This window comes from Zophobas morio, unplaced genomic scaffold, assembly GCF_036711695.1.
Source record: "Zophobas morio isolate AGI-343-1 ecotype UQ-CSIRO unplaced genomic scaffold, CSIRO_AGI_Zmor_V1 ptg000010l, whole genome shotgun sequence".
Lineage (NCBI taxonomy): Eukaryota > Metazoa > Arthropoda > Insecta > Coleoptera > Tenebrionidae > Zophobas > Zophobas morio.
This window is the reverse complement of record NW_026972115.1, coordinates 1,752,094-1,768,535: the sequence shown is the minus strand read 5'-3', so window position 1 is coordinate 1,768,535 and position 16,442 is coordinate 1,752,094. Positions and strand designations below refer to the sequence as shown.

General features: G+C 36.1%; 1 protein-coding gene across 4 annotated transcripts in view; it reads left to right on the top strand.

Moving 5' to 3' along the window:
* LOC135126100 (protein piccolo-like) overlaps window positions 1-15,737 on the top strand; it is a 32,323-nt gene extending 16,586 nt beyond the window's left edge. Inside the window, exons 1-6 of one of the 4 annotated variants that reach the window (XM_064051912.1) lie at window positions 5,883-6,015; window positions 6,221-6,276; window positions 12,505-13,283; window positions 13,590-14,384; window positions 14,437-14,706; window positions 14,783-15,737. In XM_064051912.1, coding sequence (XP_063907982.1) covers window positions 6,228-6,276; window positions 12,505-13,283; window positions 13,590-14,384; window positions 14,437-14,706; window positions 14,783-15,301 — 2,412 coding nt within the window. In that variant the 5' untranslated portion in view covers window positions 5,883-6,015; window positions 6,221-6,227 and the 3' untranslated portion in view covers window positions 15,302-15,737. The other 3 variants (XM_064051914.1, XM_064051911.1, XR_010280005.1) reach the window with 3 other exon arrangements.
* The last annotated feature ends 705 nt before the right edge of the window (window positions 15,738-16,442 follow it).

Genomic DNA, 16,442 nt, shown 5'->3' with positions numbered 1-16,442 from the left:
GATTTTTTTCGATTTCTTCTATTTCTTGGGTTTCTTGGATTTTATTTTTTAGATTTCTTGAATTTGCTGGATTTTCTGGATCTTTTGGATCTGTTGAACCTCTTGGGTCTTTTGGATCTTTTGTATCATTTGATCTCATGGATTTTTTGGATTTTTTAGATTTCTCGGATTTTTCAGATTATTAGTTTTTTCAGATTTTTGGATTTTTAAATTCTTTGATTTTTTGGATATTTTTGTACTTTTCGGATATTTTAGATTTTTTGTATTTCTTGAATATACATATTAGATTTCTTTCGATTTCTTCCTGGATTTCTTGATTTTATTTTTTAGATTTCTGGAATTTTCTGGATTTTCTGGATCTTTTGGATCTGTTGAACCTCTTGGGTCTTTTGGATGTTTTGTATCATTTGATTTCATGGATTTTTTGGATTTTTTAGATTACTCGGATTTTTCAGATTCTTGGATTTTTCATATTTTTGGATTTTTATTTTCTTTGATTTTTTGGATTTTTTTGAACTTTTCAGATATTTTCGATTTTTTGTATTTCTTGAATATGTTGTTTTTTTTTCGATTTCTTGGATTTCTTGAATTTCTTTGCTTTCCTTGATTACCCGCGTTTCCTGGATTTATTGGAATACTTGGATTGTATTTCGTTAATTTCCTGGATTTTCTGGATCTCCTAAATCTTTTGGATACTTTGCATCTTTTGGATATTTCGTATCTTTCGGACCTTTTGTATCATTTGGATTCTTTTAATTTTTCGCATTTGGATTGTTTGGTTTTTGGATTTTTTGGATTTTTTAAATTTTTTCGATAATTTTTATTATTTGCTCTTTTATTTTATGATTTTTGGGATATTATGCACTTCCTGGATTTTTGAAATTATAGGAATTCTTGAGTTTTTCGAGTTTCTTGGGTTTTTTCGATTTTTTAGATTTTTGGATTTTTAACATTCTTTTTGTCCAAAAAGGGACTGTTGACTTTTTTAAAACACTTGGGTTTCTTGCTTTTTTTGGATTTTTGGGATTCTCTGAATTTTTTGTATTTTTTAGATTTTTGGATTTTTTAAATTCTTGTTTTTTTTGTTAATTTTTAAAACATTTTGGATATTGTTGATTTTTTGTATTATTCAATTTGTTGAGTTTCTTGGGATTGTAGTATTTTTTTGGTTTTTGTGGAATTCTTGGACATCTTAGATTTCTTGAATTTGTTGGGTTTCCTGGATTCTTTTGGATCTTTTGGATTTTTCGATTTTTTTTTATTACTTTGGATTTTTTGGTTTTTTGGAATTATCGAATGTCTTGAGTTTCTTTGGTTTATTGGATATCTTCGTTTTTTTTGGTTTATTTGATTTCTTTGTTTTTTTTTTAGTTTGTATTTACATTTTTGAAGTTACTGGATTTTTTTTTTTGAGTTTATTAGATTTCTTGGATTTTTTAGATTTTTGAATTATTAAATTCTTTGATTTTATGGATTTTTTTGAACTTTTCGGATATTTTCAATTTTTTGTATTTCTTGAATATGTTGGATTTTCTTCGATTTCTTCGATTTCTTCGATTTCTTGGCTTTCTTGGATTTCTTGAATTTGTTTGATTTTACTCGATTACCCGCGTTTCCTGGATTTCTTGGAACTCTTGGATTTTATTTTTTAGATTTCTTGAATTTCCTGGATTTTCTGTATCTTTTGGATCTGTTGAACCTCTTGGGTCTTTTGGATCTTTTGTATCATTTGATCTCATGGATTTTTTGGATTTTTTAATTTCTCGGATTTTTTACATTTCTTGGATTTTTCAGATTTTTGGATTTTTAAATTCTTTGGTTTTTGGATTTTTTGAACTTTTCGGATATTTTTGATTTTTTGTATTTCTTGAATATGTTGGATTTTTTTTCGATTTCTTCGATTCCTTAAATTTCTTTGATTTCCTTAATTACCCACGTTTCCTGGCTTTCTTGGAATTCTTGGATTTTATTTTTTAGATTTCTTGAATTTCCTGGATTTTCTGGATCTTTTGGATCTGTTGGACCTGTTGAGTCTTTTGGATCTTTTGTATCATCTGGATCTCATGGATTTTTTGGACTTTTTAGATTGCTCGGATTTTTCAGATTTTTGGAATTTTTCGGATTTATCGGGTTATTGGGATTCTTCGGATGTTTCGGATTTTTCAGATTTTTGGACTATTTTTTTTATTTCTTCAGTTTTTGGCTTTTTTCTAATGTTTGGATTTTTTAAACCTTTTGTTTTCCTTTAACAATTTTGGATTTATTAACTTTTTCAATTTTTGCATAACTTTATTTTTTTTTATTTTTTTGGTTTTTCGGAATTGCCGAACGGCTTGAGCTTCTTTGGTTTAATAGATTTCTTCGGTTTTTTTGGTTTATTGGATTTCTTCGGTTTTTTTTTTAGTTTTTATTTACATTTTCTACACTTTTGAAGTTATTGGATTTTTTTTTTGAGTTTATTAGGTTTCGTTTTTGGATATTTTTGTACTTTTCAGATATTTTCGATTTTTTGATTTCTTGAATATGTTGCATTTTTTCGATTTCTTCGATTTCTTGGCTTTCTTGGATTTCTTGGATTTCTTTGATTTCCTTGAGTACCCGCGTTGCCTGGATTTCTTGATTTAATTTTTTAGATTTCTTGAATTTTCTGGATTTTCTGGATCTTTTGGATCTGTTCGACTTCTTGGGTCTTTTGGATCTTTTATGTCATCTCGATCTCATGGATTTTTTGGATTTTTTAGATCTCTCGGATTTTTCAGATTTCTTGGATTTTTCAGATTTTTCAAATTTTTCGGATTTTTCGGATTTTTCGGATTATTGGGATTCTTCGGATATTTCGGATTTTTCAGATTTTTGGATTATCGGATTTTTTTATTTCTTCAGTTTTTGGGCTCTTTTGTATTGTTTGGGTTTTTGAAACCTTTTGTTTTCTTTTAACAATTTTGAATTTATTAACTTTTTGAATTTTTGCATAACTTTATTTTTTTTTAATTTTTTGATTTTTCGGAATTACCGAACGGCCTGAGTTTCTTTGGTTTATTGGATTTCTTCGGTTTTTCGGTTTATTGGATTTCTTCGATTTTTTTTAGTTTTTATTTACATTTTCTACATTTTTGAAGTTATTGGCTTTTTTTGAGTTTATTAGGTTTCTTGGGTTTTCTAGATTTTTGGAATTTTAGATTCTTTGATTTTTTGGATATTTTTGTACTTTTCGGATATTTTCGATTTTTTGATTTCTTGAATATGTTGGATTTTTTTCGATTTCTCCGATTTCTTGGATTTCTTGAATTTCTTTGATTTCCTTGATTATCCGCGTTTCCTGGATTTCTTGATTTTATTTTTTAGATTTCTTGAATTTCCTGGATTTTCTGGATCTTTTGGATGTGTTGGGTCTCTGGGGTTTTTTGGATCTTTTGTATCATCTGGAACTCATGGATTCTTTGGATTTTTTAGATCTCTCGAATTTTTCAGATTTTTCGGATTTTTCAAATTTTTGGATTATCGGATTTTTTTATTTCTTCAGTTTTTGGGCTTTTTTGTACTGTTTGTATTTTTAAACGTTTTGTTTTCTTTTAACAATTTTGGATTTATTAACTTTTTCAATTTTTGCATAACTTTAGTTTTTTTTATTTTTTTTGGTTTTTCGGAATTATCGAACGGCTTGAGTTTCTTTGATTTATTGGATTTCTTCGGTTTTTTATAGTTTTTATTTACATTTTCTACACTTTTAAAGTTATTGGATTATTTTTGAGTTTATTAGGTTTCTTGGATTTTTTAGATTTTTGGATTTTTAAATTCTGTGATATTTTGGATATTTTTGTACTTTTCGAATATTTTCGATTTTTTGATTTCTTGAATATGTTGGATTTTTTTCGATTTCTTCGATTTCTTGGCTTTCTTAGATTCCTTGAATTGCTTTAATTTCTTTGATTTCCTTGATTACCCGCGTTTTTTGGATTTCTTGATTTTATTTTTTAGATTTCTTGAATTTCCTGGATTTTCCGGATCTTTTGGACTTTTTGTATCATCTGCATCTCTCGGATTTTTCAAATTTCTTGGGTTTTTCAGATTTTTCAAATTTTTCGAATTTTTCGGATTTTTCGGATTATTGGGATTCTTTGGAAATTTCGGATATTTCGGATTTTTCAGTTTTTTTTATTATCGGATTTTTTTTATTTCTTTAGTTTTTGGGCTTTTTTGTATTGTTTGGATTTTTTAAACCTTTTGTTTTCTTTTAACAATTTTGGATTTATTAACTTTTTCAATTTTTGGATAACTTTAATTTTTTTTATTTTCTGATTTTTTAATTTATAGAGGTTATGACAAAAAATTATTTTCAAATTTAGCGGGAATTGTTGTTAATGTTTAAAGTAACATTTACTGTTATTACCTGTCAAAATTAGCAAGTAATGTCAGTTTGACAGCTTGATTGTACAATTGGTTCATTTTCACATGGTGGCTTTTCTGACTGGTTTATTTTGTACGAAAAATTAGGTTCCAAGTTTCTGTCTGCCTGTCACTTCCTTTAAACCGTGACTCGTCTTATTATTAATATTTTTAAATTTGTAGAGATTATGACAAAAAAATTAATTTTCTAACACGAGATCTAAAATTTAAAAAGTTTTTCGAAAAAGTTACTGTTTTGGTTATTCATATTTATTTAAGTTGTGTTTTACTCAATATTTCGCTTACTAACTCAGTTCATGTTGAAAAATCTATTAATCAAGCTGAAACTCCTTTTTGCTTCCCAAGCGTAAGCCAATGAAGTATTTTAATAGGGTCCATCAGCTTTCATTTTTTCTCCACGTTTCATCACACCTACAGTACGAAAAAGTAGGTACTCTTTTCTGTCTGCTTGTCTATCTGCAGTTTTCCTTAAACTGCCACTCTTACCATCCATATTTTTGAATTTATAGAGGATATGACAAAAAAAATACAGTTTTAAATTCATAAAAAGCGGGATTTGTTGCACTGTACTTCAGGGGCGAGGGAAGTTCTTTTTAATTAATAATAACTTATGGCAGTACAGAACTTGCCTCGTTTTTACAATCCGTTATTATACTACACGAATAAATATTGATATTGTATCGGGCAGAGACTCCAGTGGCGGAGATGTTCAATTTTATATGTACATATTTTAATTTAAATTAAATATCTTGAAATACTTCTGGCTGGTCGACTAACAAATAAGACAAGTCCGACCCTGATCAGCAAGTACGTACTTAAGTCATATACTTGTCAGTAACTCATCATAAGTGCTCGCATCACGCGATCATTATCAACCATAAAATTCAACGTAATATATATGCATCTACATAACTGTAAATAAACAATACTCCATGTCCTAGTATTTGAGTCTACAAGTAGCGCAGCGGTAGTGGGGGAACGCAACGTTACAATTTACCGAACTCCTTTCACGGTAACTCCTCAACTTCCCATCAAACCCGGCTTTCCCCGCTGCCGCTATCTCAGCCAACTGGCTGGAGAACGCAACCTCCCCCTCCCCGCTCCGACCCCGTCCGAGCGCGCCACGTTCGAACATCCTGAGATAACCCTCCTCGAATCCCGAGGCGGTATCTCAAGGCCGCATTCTCAGTCCGCTGCGATAAGATAACGCCGCAAATCCGTTAACGTTTGCGGCGTTTACACGCTCCGCATAAATTAGTGGTAGCCCTCCGTACGCTAATCGCCCCGCCGGCTGTGAAACGCAATCAGCCCCCTCCCGCGTCCCGCCGCCGTGTTTCACGGCGAACAAAGGAGTTTCACTGCCGTTTCACTCGCCCCCCTCCCCGGCCAAATGGTTCGTGGTTCTCCGCTTGCGCCGCCCCACCACAACCATCGCCGCCCCCCGCCCCCGGCGGCCGCCCCGCGCGGGCCGCTCCTGCCGCATTTCGCTGCTGTCTGCGTGTTGCATCGCCGGGCGCGATCGTTTCCGAACCACGTTTCTGCCTTTTCCGCGGGTGTTCCTCAGAGCGATTCGAGAGGTGGCCGCCAGTTTCGCCGGCAATAATGCTTGTGAGTATTTAGTCGGCTAACGAGCTTTTCAGCTGCGCATTGCCATTTATTTGTGTGCGGATGCGAGGCGTTATCTTGATTGGTGCGTTCTTTTCCGTTGACAGTTGACCGAGTTGACGTTGACACGTTAATGAGCGTGATTGACAATGACGTATGATATTTGATAGCGAGCCGATCATTCGACTATTGGTTTTTTCTTTTCCAGACCGAAAATGAAAAGCGACGGGGATGTTTCGAACGACGCGACTGCCTTGAACTGTGGTAAATATTTTTTGTTTTTCTTTTTTTTTTCTTTTTTTTTTTTGGTTTTTGACCCACGCTTATCCCGCCTTCACCAATTAACGAAAAGCGCGCTGTCATTTTTTCTGGCTGGCGATCTTGATTGGTATTAACACTTCCTAGGTTGATTGACTGGCTAACTTTTTTTTTTTTTTTAAAGGCGCACTTGCTTTTTATGATCGTTTAGGGTTTCTGAGTGCCACATAATTGTGGTTTAATGACTGTCATTTAATTAATTTGTTTTTTCGTTTCATATTGAAGGTTACTTTTTTAGCTTCAAATTGGTGATCACTTCTAATTACGAAAGTCGCATTGCACTTAATTATCTGGAGTAAAAACAAATTGGTAGTCATTTATGTTTTTGTGTAATTGTCAATTAAAGCGGCGCTGACATCAGGAAGTAACCTTGAACTCGTGTTAATATTTATGATGGATTGTTATTTATTATTGCAGCGCAAGATTAGTTCATGTCATACAGTCAATATTGGAAATTGATCATTATTCATTACAAATAATGAGTACCAATTCTGATGTTTTTTTTTTGTTTATAATAGAATATATAATAAAGTTAATAACATATATAATGGATATTTTAATATCGATATTTATATTTTTGCATATTTTTTGTGGCATCTATAGTACACCAGGCTTAAATTATTATAAATAAACTAATTTTAAGTTGATGACTGTCAATGTGTAGCGTATGCAACCAAACATACACGTTTGAAATTCACCGTGTTGGAGTCAAAATTCTTGACAGACAAGTAACAAATTTGATTTTTTTGTAGAACTAATTCATATGAGAGATTTTCATAAATCTATTAATTGTAGTGGAGTGTAAGCTGGTGAAGTTCTATGTCTGAAGTTTTTTCCTGTTGTTCACTTTTCTTTCCGGAAAATATCTTGACGTTCTCTACAATCTTACTCACATGAAATCCAAGGCATTTTTGTGTATCCATGTTGTATGCAATTAAGGTTTTCCAAAACTAATTTCATACTTGCTTAATTTTCTCTAAAATGCGCTGACTCGACAAAAGGACTGGAGGCGTATTATTTTCATTATTGAGCTCCCTTTAAGCTTTGCTTTAAAGATTCTGAGAACAGTCCTTTGGTTCAAAGAAGTTTATAATTGTAGAAATATCGTAGCAATATATTGGCAAATTAACTGAAGGAAAAAAGAAACCGTTTCCTTTTTGTGGTGCCGGCTGTCGATACCACGAAGTCTAATTACCAATAATAAATCTACGTTTGAGTTTGTATCTTCTTTGGTTAAATTTAAATCTCGTCGAGATTATTTATTTGAGTTGGAGAAAATCGTCTCATCTGTGATCTATTTTGTGTGGACTCTGTAATGAAAACCTATTACATCATGCGATCGAAAACTTTTTGAGTTGGAGTAGGCCACAACGTAAATCCTTCGATCCTTGAGTTACTTAAATATGCGAAAAGGGTTATAACGTTTATAAGGAAGTATGCCAAACTCGTCTGAATGTTATAAGACCACCAGAAGACGCTCACGAGGGACTAGAACTGTCAAAACGCCACTAAGGAAACCAAACGCAGTAAAAAATTAAGTCTTTGTGTAATGAATGGAGCAGCTGTGGACTCAAGCACTTGAAATCAGGGCACGACTGGGACAAGTACGCTCTGAGTTTGTTGGAGGGCTCTCGTACAAGGTGTAGCTACTTTACGTTTGCAATGTCGACTAGGTTTCGTGCTACAGTTTTGTGCAGTCGTGGTTCAAAGTACTTTGAATGGTTAACTGAGACTTGTTGAAACAAGGAAAGCTTTCATTAAAAGATTAAATTATTTGTAAAATATGAATAAGATAAATGGGAAATCACACAAGTGGGCACCTTTATGTGGTGAGAAAAACTTGGATTAGGCTTCTTTTTAAACAGTCTTTATAACTGGAGAAGTAAACAAGTCTTCAAAGACATAAAAAGATTTTTTGTGTTTAAGCACACAAAGGCACGGATTTTCAAACGCATTGTTCATTCACTCGATTTTTTCCTGAAGTTTAAGATATTAACAAGTTTGTTTGTGCAGATGGCAACACTGCGATCGATTAGAATTCAAAACAAAAACTACGTTTCAAGAATCAGGTGATCATCTTACATTTTTCATGTGTACTCAAACCACGATTTTGATTGTTGATAGCAGCATTTTTATTATTATTTTAATGACAAGTGAAAAAAATTACTGCTTACATTGTAACTACCTTATCTTTAACTTATAAATTATACATGTGATAAAAGTTTTACTACATTTTTAATTTTTATAAACAGCAATAGTTAAATTGCTTTGTAGCTTATCAGTACACTTTTAAAATTCAAAACGAAAGATACACCAACACATTGCAGTCGTGATCACAATAACAGCAGCTGTTAACAAGTGCATTAAAACAATAATGCAATCAATTGACTCAATCTTATTAACTATTATCACCTCAAGTACAAAAGAGATTTTTCTGTAGATTACGACATCTAGAAGTTACTTTCACTCTCATTTCTTTGAAAAGTCCTTCCATTTTTCCAGAATCGCTCAATGAAACATCGCGATTTTTTATTATTATTTTTTAATTGACTTTCAAATGGAATTTTTCCAAAATCTTTTTCTGGGAACATAAATGCGCTATATTTCGAATCAGTAAGTGGAAATCTATATCCTGGAATTTTTTCTAAATTTTTTAACAAACTTTTTCAAAAGCTCTAATATTGCAATACTTCCTCTTTTGAAAATTTCACCATTTTTTCGACCACCCTCAAAAATTACCCAAAGAGATTTTTCTGTAGATTACGACATCTAGAAGTTACTTTCAGTTCCATTTCTTAGAAAAGTCCTTCCATTTTTCCAGAATCGCCCAATAAAATATGACAATTTTTAATTTTTTTTTAATTGACTTTCAAATGCAATTTTTCCAAAAATTTTTTCCGAGACATAAACGCGTTATATTTTTCGAATCAGTAAGTCAAAATCTATACCCTGGAATTTTTTCTAAATTTTTTAGCAAACTTTTTCAAAAGCTTTATATGTCAATACTTCCTGTTTTGAAAATTTCACTCTTTTTTCGATCAGCTTCGAAAATTACCCAAAGAGATTTTATGTAGATTACGACATCTAGCAGTTACTTTCAGTTCCATTTCTTAGAAAAGTCCTTCCATTTTTCCAGAATCGCCCAACAAAATATGACAATTTTTAATTTTTTTTTTAATTGACGTTCAAATGCAATTTTTCCAAACATTTTTTCCGAGACATAAACGCGTTATATTTTTCGAATCAGTAAGTCGAAATCTATATCCTGGAATTTTTTCTAAATTTTTTAGTAAACTTTTTCAAAAGCTCTAATATTTCAATACTTCCTCTTTTGAAAATTTCACCCTTTTTTCGACCACCCTCAAAAATTATCTAAAGAGATTTTTCTGTAGATTACGACATATAGAAGTTACTTTCACTCTCATTTCTTTGAAAAATCCTTCCATTTTTCCAAAATCGCTCAATGAAACATCGCAATTTTTACTATTATTTTTTAATGGACTTTCAAATGGAATTTTTCCAAAATCTTTTTCTGGGAACATAAATGCGCTATATTTTTCGAATCAGTAAGTCGAAATCTATATCCTGGATTTTTTTCTAAATTTTTTAGAAAACTTTTTGAAAAGCTCTATATTTCAATACTTTCTCTTTTGAAAATTTCAGTCTTTTTTCAACCAACTTCGAACATTACCGAAAAAGATTTTTTTGTAAGTTACTGACCTCCAGAAGTTTTTTTCACTCTCAGTTCTTCAAAAACTCCTTTTATTTTCCAGAATATTTTTATTATAATTTCTTTTCATTAACTTTTAAATCGAATATTTTCAATTTTTTTTTTCCGGGAGCATTTAATATTTTTTCGAATAAATACGTCGAAATTTATATCCTGGAATTTTTTGTTAATTTTTAGCAAACTTTTTCAAAAGCTCGATATTTCAATACTCTCATACTTAGCAAGTACCAGCCCCGCCCACCCGCCCTACATTTTCTTGCAAGGTATGTGATTTGCCAAAATCAGTCTTATCTTAGCAAATACTAGCCCCGCCCACCCGCCCTACATTTTCTTGCAAGGTATGTGATTTGCCAAAATCAGTCTTATCTTAGCAAATACTAGCCCCGCCCACCCGCCCTACATTTTCTTGCAAGGTATGTGATTTACCAAAATCAGTCTTATCTTAGCAAGTAATAGCCCCGCCCACCCGCCCTACATTTTCTTGCAAGGTATGTGATTTGCCAAAATCAGTCTTATCTTAGCAAATACTAAATATGTTCTTCTGTCGAGTGGAAGTGGAAACCAATAATGGAACAATGGAACAAAAATTAATAATAATTTCCTTTTTTATCTACAAAATTTTTATAGAAAGCTATTTTGAGGAAACTTTAAAAATTTCTGTATTTCAAGTAGCGATTTTAGAAAAACGGTAGAAATTTCCAAAGAAACGAAGCTGAAAATGACTTCTGGATATCGAAATGTACAAAAAAGTCTTCAATTAAATTTTGGATATGGTTCAAAATGTCAAAAGTGCTAAAATCTGTCTTATCTTATCAAATACTAGCCCCGCTCACCCAGCCTCTGTTTTCTTGGAAGGTATGTCATTTGCCAAAATTATTCTTATTTTAGCAAGACGGGATGAGACAGCGGACTCCGGTTTCAGCGTTCGGTTTTTTGAAGTTTTTTAACGATGGTGTTTAATCTTCAGGCCAAACTCAGCAACCTCTTGGAATCGACTGATGGACGTTGGCGTTTTTCGGAAATGTAGTTATTATCATTATCCAATATTTTTTTACAAAGCAAATATTTTGATAAATATAAATTTTAAACAAAAATGACCGGTTCTTCCTCATAGAGCTCAATGTTGTCTTTGCACTGATATAAAAGTTGAAGCGAAACATGCTCTCTCCTCGTCTAAAAATGCAATGAACGATCAATTAAACACTAAACAATCACTTATTTCGATCAATTAATTTCTATTTAGCTCATTTTTCGGTCTGCTACTAAGGGTGTTGTTTTTTACATTGGACAAATATTTACTACAACGTTCGCATAAAAATTTTTTATTCAGTAATTTTTTTTTCTACGACTCTTTCATATTCTTAAATGATTATCTGCTTTCCTGCAGTTATAATTAAATATTTACTTCTGGCCATATATAATTTATCTCATTTACCTCTAACTGCAACGCACTTACTTGCCAACTACTGGCGCATGTCGCGGCCTAATGCAACTCAAAAAGTTTTCGATTCACCTAGAATAAAAAACTTCTACACCGCAACCGTTTTTTCTCACTAAGCAGTAAAATCAGGTTTGACGCAGTCAGACTGGTTCAAACAATGATCACGCATTGACTGGAACAGTGTTGACAACATCCATATTTCGTGTCAAAAAATGACTGACAGTTTGAATTGACGTTGAGAAAACATCGTTCACTGTCAGTTCAGTGAAAAAAGTGCTGACATGTTTGTGATCAATTCGTGTTCAGCACACTTGAATACTGAAATTTTATTCGGGTAAGTGTTTTTTTGTAGTGTGAAGTACACTTTTCATTCACACTGACACTAAATATCATTGTTTGAACATTTGCCAAACCTAAATTAGTCGTAAAAGTTTGCATATATTCTGGCAACGAATTTTATGAGCAAGAGTAGTGTATGTTATAATCGACTTAATGGAAGATGAACACAGAGATTAGATTCGTGTCAAATGTGTTAATCTGATACGATAAGATGTTATAGAGGTTATAAATCACTCATTGAAGTGTTCTATAATATCACAGACATAGGAAAAATAGAGAGTTGGTGTGTTTTAAAATCAACAGAAAAAGTTTGCTTATAAATTATACTTGCAAATGCAATATGAATAATTCTTTGTAGCTAAATTTTAGAAGCTATTTTTACACATAACTTTATCAAGTGCAATTTTATCTTCAAATTGGTATACAATGCGACAGATGTTCACGCTGGTTTAAATTTCTAAGCAGACAACACGTCGTAGGATACAAAGGTTTATTTAAAATACAAAGGCTCGCTATAATTTTTGCCAATTCATTTTTAGCTTATTTATACTAATTTCCCCACCTATAATTCTAGTTGCACAAATAAACACCGCCTATTCGCACCCCTAACAACCTCACCCCCCACCCCCGCACCCGCTCAACCTCACTCTCTTTCCTTTTTCAGAAAATTCGAGCGATAGTGAAGACCTAGACCCCCTACGATGTTGGGATTGCAACGTCAACTTCACAAGTAAACACTATCTGTACGACCACCTCTTCCACCACATCAAGCAACCCCAAGTGAGCTTAACGCGCGTCCAACTGCCGCCCCTCAAGATCACCCTCAAGAACAAAGCAGGCAACAGTTTCGAAATCATCAACTCGCCAACCGGCGACCGATCTCCCATTCAACTGTCGGAATCAGCAGACAATCTGGCGGAAAACGAGGAGGGCGGACAGGAGGAGAGCCACGAAGAAGAGGTGGAGCAACCTGAAGAGCCAGATGAAGATGCCAATGTGAACTTCTCGCCGAACTTTGCCGAAGTGAACGTCCCGGAGAGCTCTCCAGCGGATAGCGACTCTTCCATTTCGGGTGCCAAAATCGATGAAGTGGGAGGGGATGGGTCGGAGTGCGGCAGCATCCCGGGGGCGGAGCCCACGCCGCCGCCGGAGCCCTCGCCGGACTACCCCAAGATCCGGATCAAGACGACCGGACTGCTGAAGGAGCCGCTGACGATCACGGAGATCACGGACGATAATCCGGACGGGGACGCGGACATGGGGGGCGAGGGGAAGAAGGAGGCGTGGAACACGTCGATGGAGGATCCGCTGAAGCTGCCAGGGAACGACGACATTCTGGCCATTTTTAACAACAATGAGCGGGCCAAGGATTTTGGGTTCACCACGAGCGATAGCGAGTTTATTCCGTTGGATCGACTAGGCGACAGGAACAGCAACGCTTTGGTAATTTCTTTTTCGACAATAAAAACGTTTTTTTTTTGTGAGTCGGGACCCTCTGAAGGGTGCGAAAGAATTTTCAAAATAATTACTCGCATTTTTTGGAACATATACATATAATTAAATGTCAAAATATTCGATAGATATTGCACTCAAGCCACATCACACAAGTTGGAACTGAAATAACTACTTGGTGATAGATGGCGCAACAAGCAAAATTCTTCCCAGAAGAGGGTCCTGGAAAAAATTTGGGAACCAGTGATTTATCATTTCCATGATGTTAACCCTTCCTGATCCTGTTTACTCTTGCAGCAACTTTACAACCACTCCCAAAACCAAATGAACCAAAACGCCCTCAGCAGCCTCGCGGGGCTGCCCATGGAAGCCCTCGCCCAGCAAGTGTCCCGTTTGCAACCATCCGGTAACGGCATGCACCAACAGAACGTCCTTATCAACATCCAGCAGTTTCCGCAAGCGCCGCATCCGCCGCCCCCGTACCACCCCCCGAACATGTACCACCACCCTCCCCAGCCCATGTACCACCAGTCGTACCCCTCGTACCCGCCTCCTAACCCCATGTACTACCCGCCCGCTACTGGGTATCCCCAACACATGCCGCCCCCTCCGCCTCAGCCGCAAATGCCTCAGCTCGGACAACCCCCGATGGGTCAGCCGCCCATGGGTCAGCCCCAAATGGGCCAGCCTCCGTCGTCGCAGGCGCAGCCTCAGAATCAGCCTTATCGTCCTCTGGCGCCGCGCCAGCAACCCCCACCGAGGCAAATGCAGCCTCAGCGCATGCCCGTCGCGCCCAGGCAGCCCATGAACAACCAGCGGCAGCCCATGCCCAGACAAAGGGCGCCCATGGTTCGACCCAGAGGTGGAGGCATGACGGCCGTGCGCAGCGTGAGGCCGCGAATGCCGGTGAACCAAAACGGGCAACTTAGGCAACCTTTGGTGAAAAGGACGCCCGAGCAGATTCAAGCGCTGCAAGCAAAGAAGAAGAGGCTGGACGTGCTGACGCCCGACAAAGACGACGAGGATTGTCAGGTGATCTGCATGCAGCCGAAGAATACCGACGGAGGCTTGCCGCAGATCTCCAGTGTACAGGTTAGTTGGCAGGGATTTTCCGCCCGGTGGTTGGTAACTAAATTTGGTGTAGGGTGGTACCGCTGAACCGTCAGAAAGCAGTGTCATGCATCTGTCAGACTCTATTACTTTGTCTGTACGGAATCCACAGCCCCGGCCCCAGAGCCCCAAAAAGTCCGACGCTAAGGCGGTCGCCAACATTTTAGCGACGAGGGGGATCACGGTGACGGCGACGCCGAAGCCGAAGGATAAATGCGACGGCCAGAAGAATCCCGCCATTCCTCCGCAGCTCAACCTGAACGCGGCTGTCAGTATTATCCCGTCGGCCAAAAACTCCAATAAGGTAAGTCATAGTCGTCACGTGATTAGTTCGCCACCAATAGACGCATTCGCGAAAGTGAGGTTATGCGATTTTCCAGGCTGCCAACTCCGGCCAAGAACCTCATCTTCCCACCGTCGATTTAACCGACGACACTTCCCCAGTCTCCCAGCCCATGAAAACGGCAAACTCCCAGCAGAAGCCCCCCCAGAGGCAAGGTCTGCCCTTCAAGTGCGACCTCTGTCCAGCGCAGTACCCCAACGCGATGGGTCTGAGCAAGCACCGGCAAAACTACCACAAAACGAACAGCGGCATGTGTGAAATCGGCGTGCCTTTGATCAATCTCAAGCAACCAGGGATCTTCCAGAAACTCAGTTCCATGGGCATTTTTAACTATATTCCTTTACCGACGTCGGGACCAGACGGCATGTTCGCTCTGCCCATTATAAATGGGCGGAATCCGGGCAATGTGGCGGCGCTGGGCGCCACCACGATGCTGACGTTAGGGCCTGTGCGGAACATACCGAGGCCTCAAAACGCGGTCAATGGTACCCAAGGTGCCAATAAACCACAAATGAGTAATAATAATAATAATAATACTATTAATCAGAGTAAATAGTGTGTTCTGTGAACACGTGTACATACGAAGAGTCTATATTGTAACAATATGGTTTTTAGTTCTTGTTGTATATTACAATTTCGCTTTTTTTCTACAGTTGCGTGTTAGTTTAGAGACAAAATATTTTTGCGTTTTGTGATTTTTTCGAATCTGTCTCGTTTATTTCTAAGTGGAAAATGTTTGGAAGAACCCAGTGTCTGCTTTTAAGATTCTCTATTTTGTAATGATTTCTATAGACTGATTAGTTGATTTAGTGGCTTGTGCAATTGATATGTATTAGCTCTTTTGTTAAATTTTCGGCGTCTTCTGAGGTTTGGTTGTGTTGAAACTTGAAATGTTTATTTCGTTTAGTTAGTTGTGCTTATTTAGCAAAAGAGCTACCTATATGTATTTTTTGTATAAATTAATTACATTTTGTGATAAAGTAAATACCATTATTTTCTAAACTGTAGTTTGAATTACCTTTTAGAAAAAATGTACTCATGTTGAAATAAGTAATCTAGGGGAAAATTGTTACACGTAGACGTAAACTTAAAACCGTCGTTAAACTTTATTTCCGCTATTAAATTTTAAAATTTGAAGTTAACCGGTACCGGCGACCAGTTGTATTCCAGCAAAAAATTCTGGGCAGGTATTCAATGACCGGTCGAGGTTGCCAGCGTTTTTTGTTTGTTCAAGTTATGTGGTTGAGTTTCCTCATTTCCAAGTTTCACTCTATGTACCAACATTTGATTTCAGAATTTGCGTTTTCGTGTGTTGAGAAAATCCTGCAGTTCACATAAGTCGGCAATAAATTTGACAAGTTGTTTTTTTGTTTATAACAAACGTGCTTTTAAATTTACCGCTTTTATTTCACACTGGCAGGGGTGTGACAGATGCGACCTTGAAACTTGTTTAAATAGCTGGCTGTTTCACTGTGTATATAGCTTTTAAAAACTGTCACCCAGTATATTATGATTTAAAATCGACAAATTGAAATCGTTTTGTTGTAAAGAAAAACCCGAGACGGTGGATATTTTTGTTACGAGAATGTAAATAACAATGTTTACAAAACTTTTTCGTCGTGCAATTGGCACCCCTAGCGAAAATTTGACATTGGTGTTGACACCCCCGCTTTTCACTTGTTAACAATACGCATTGT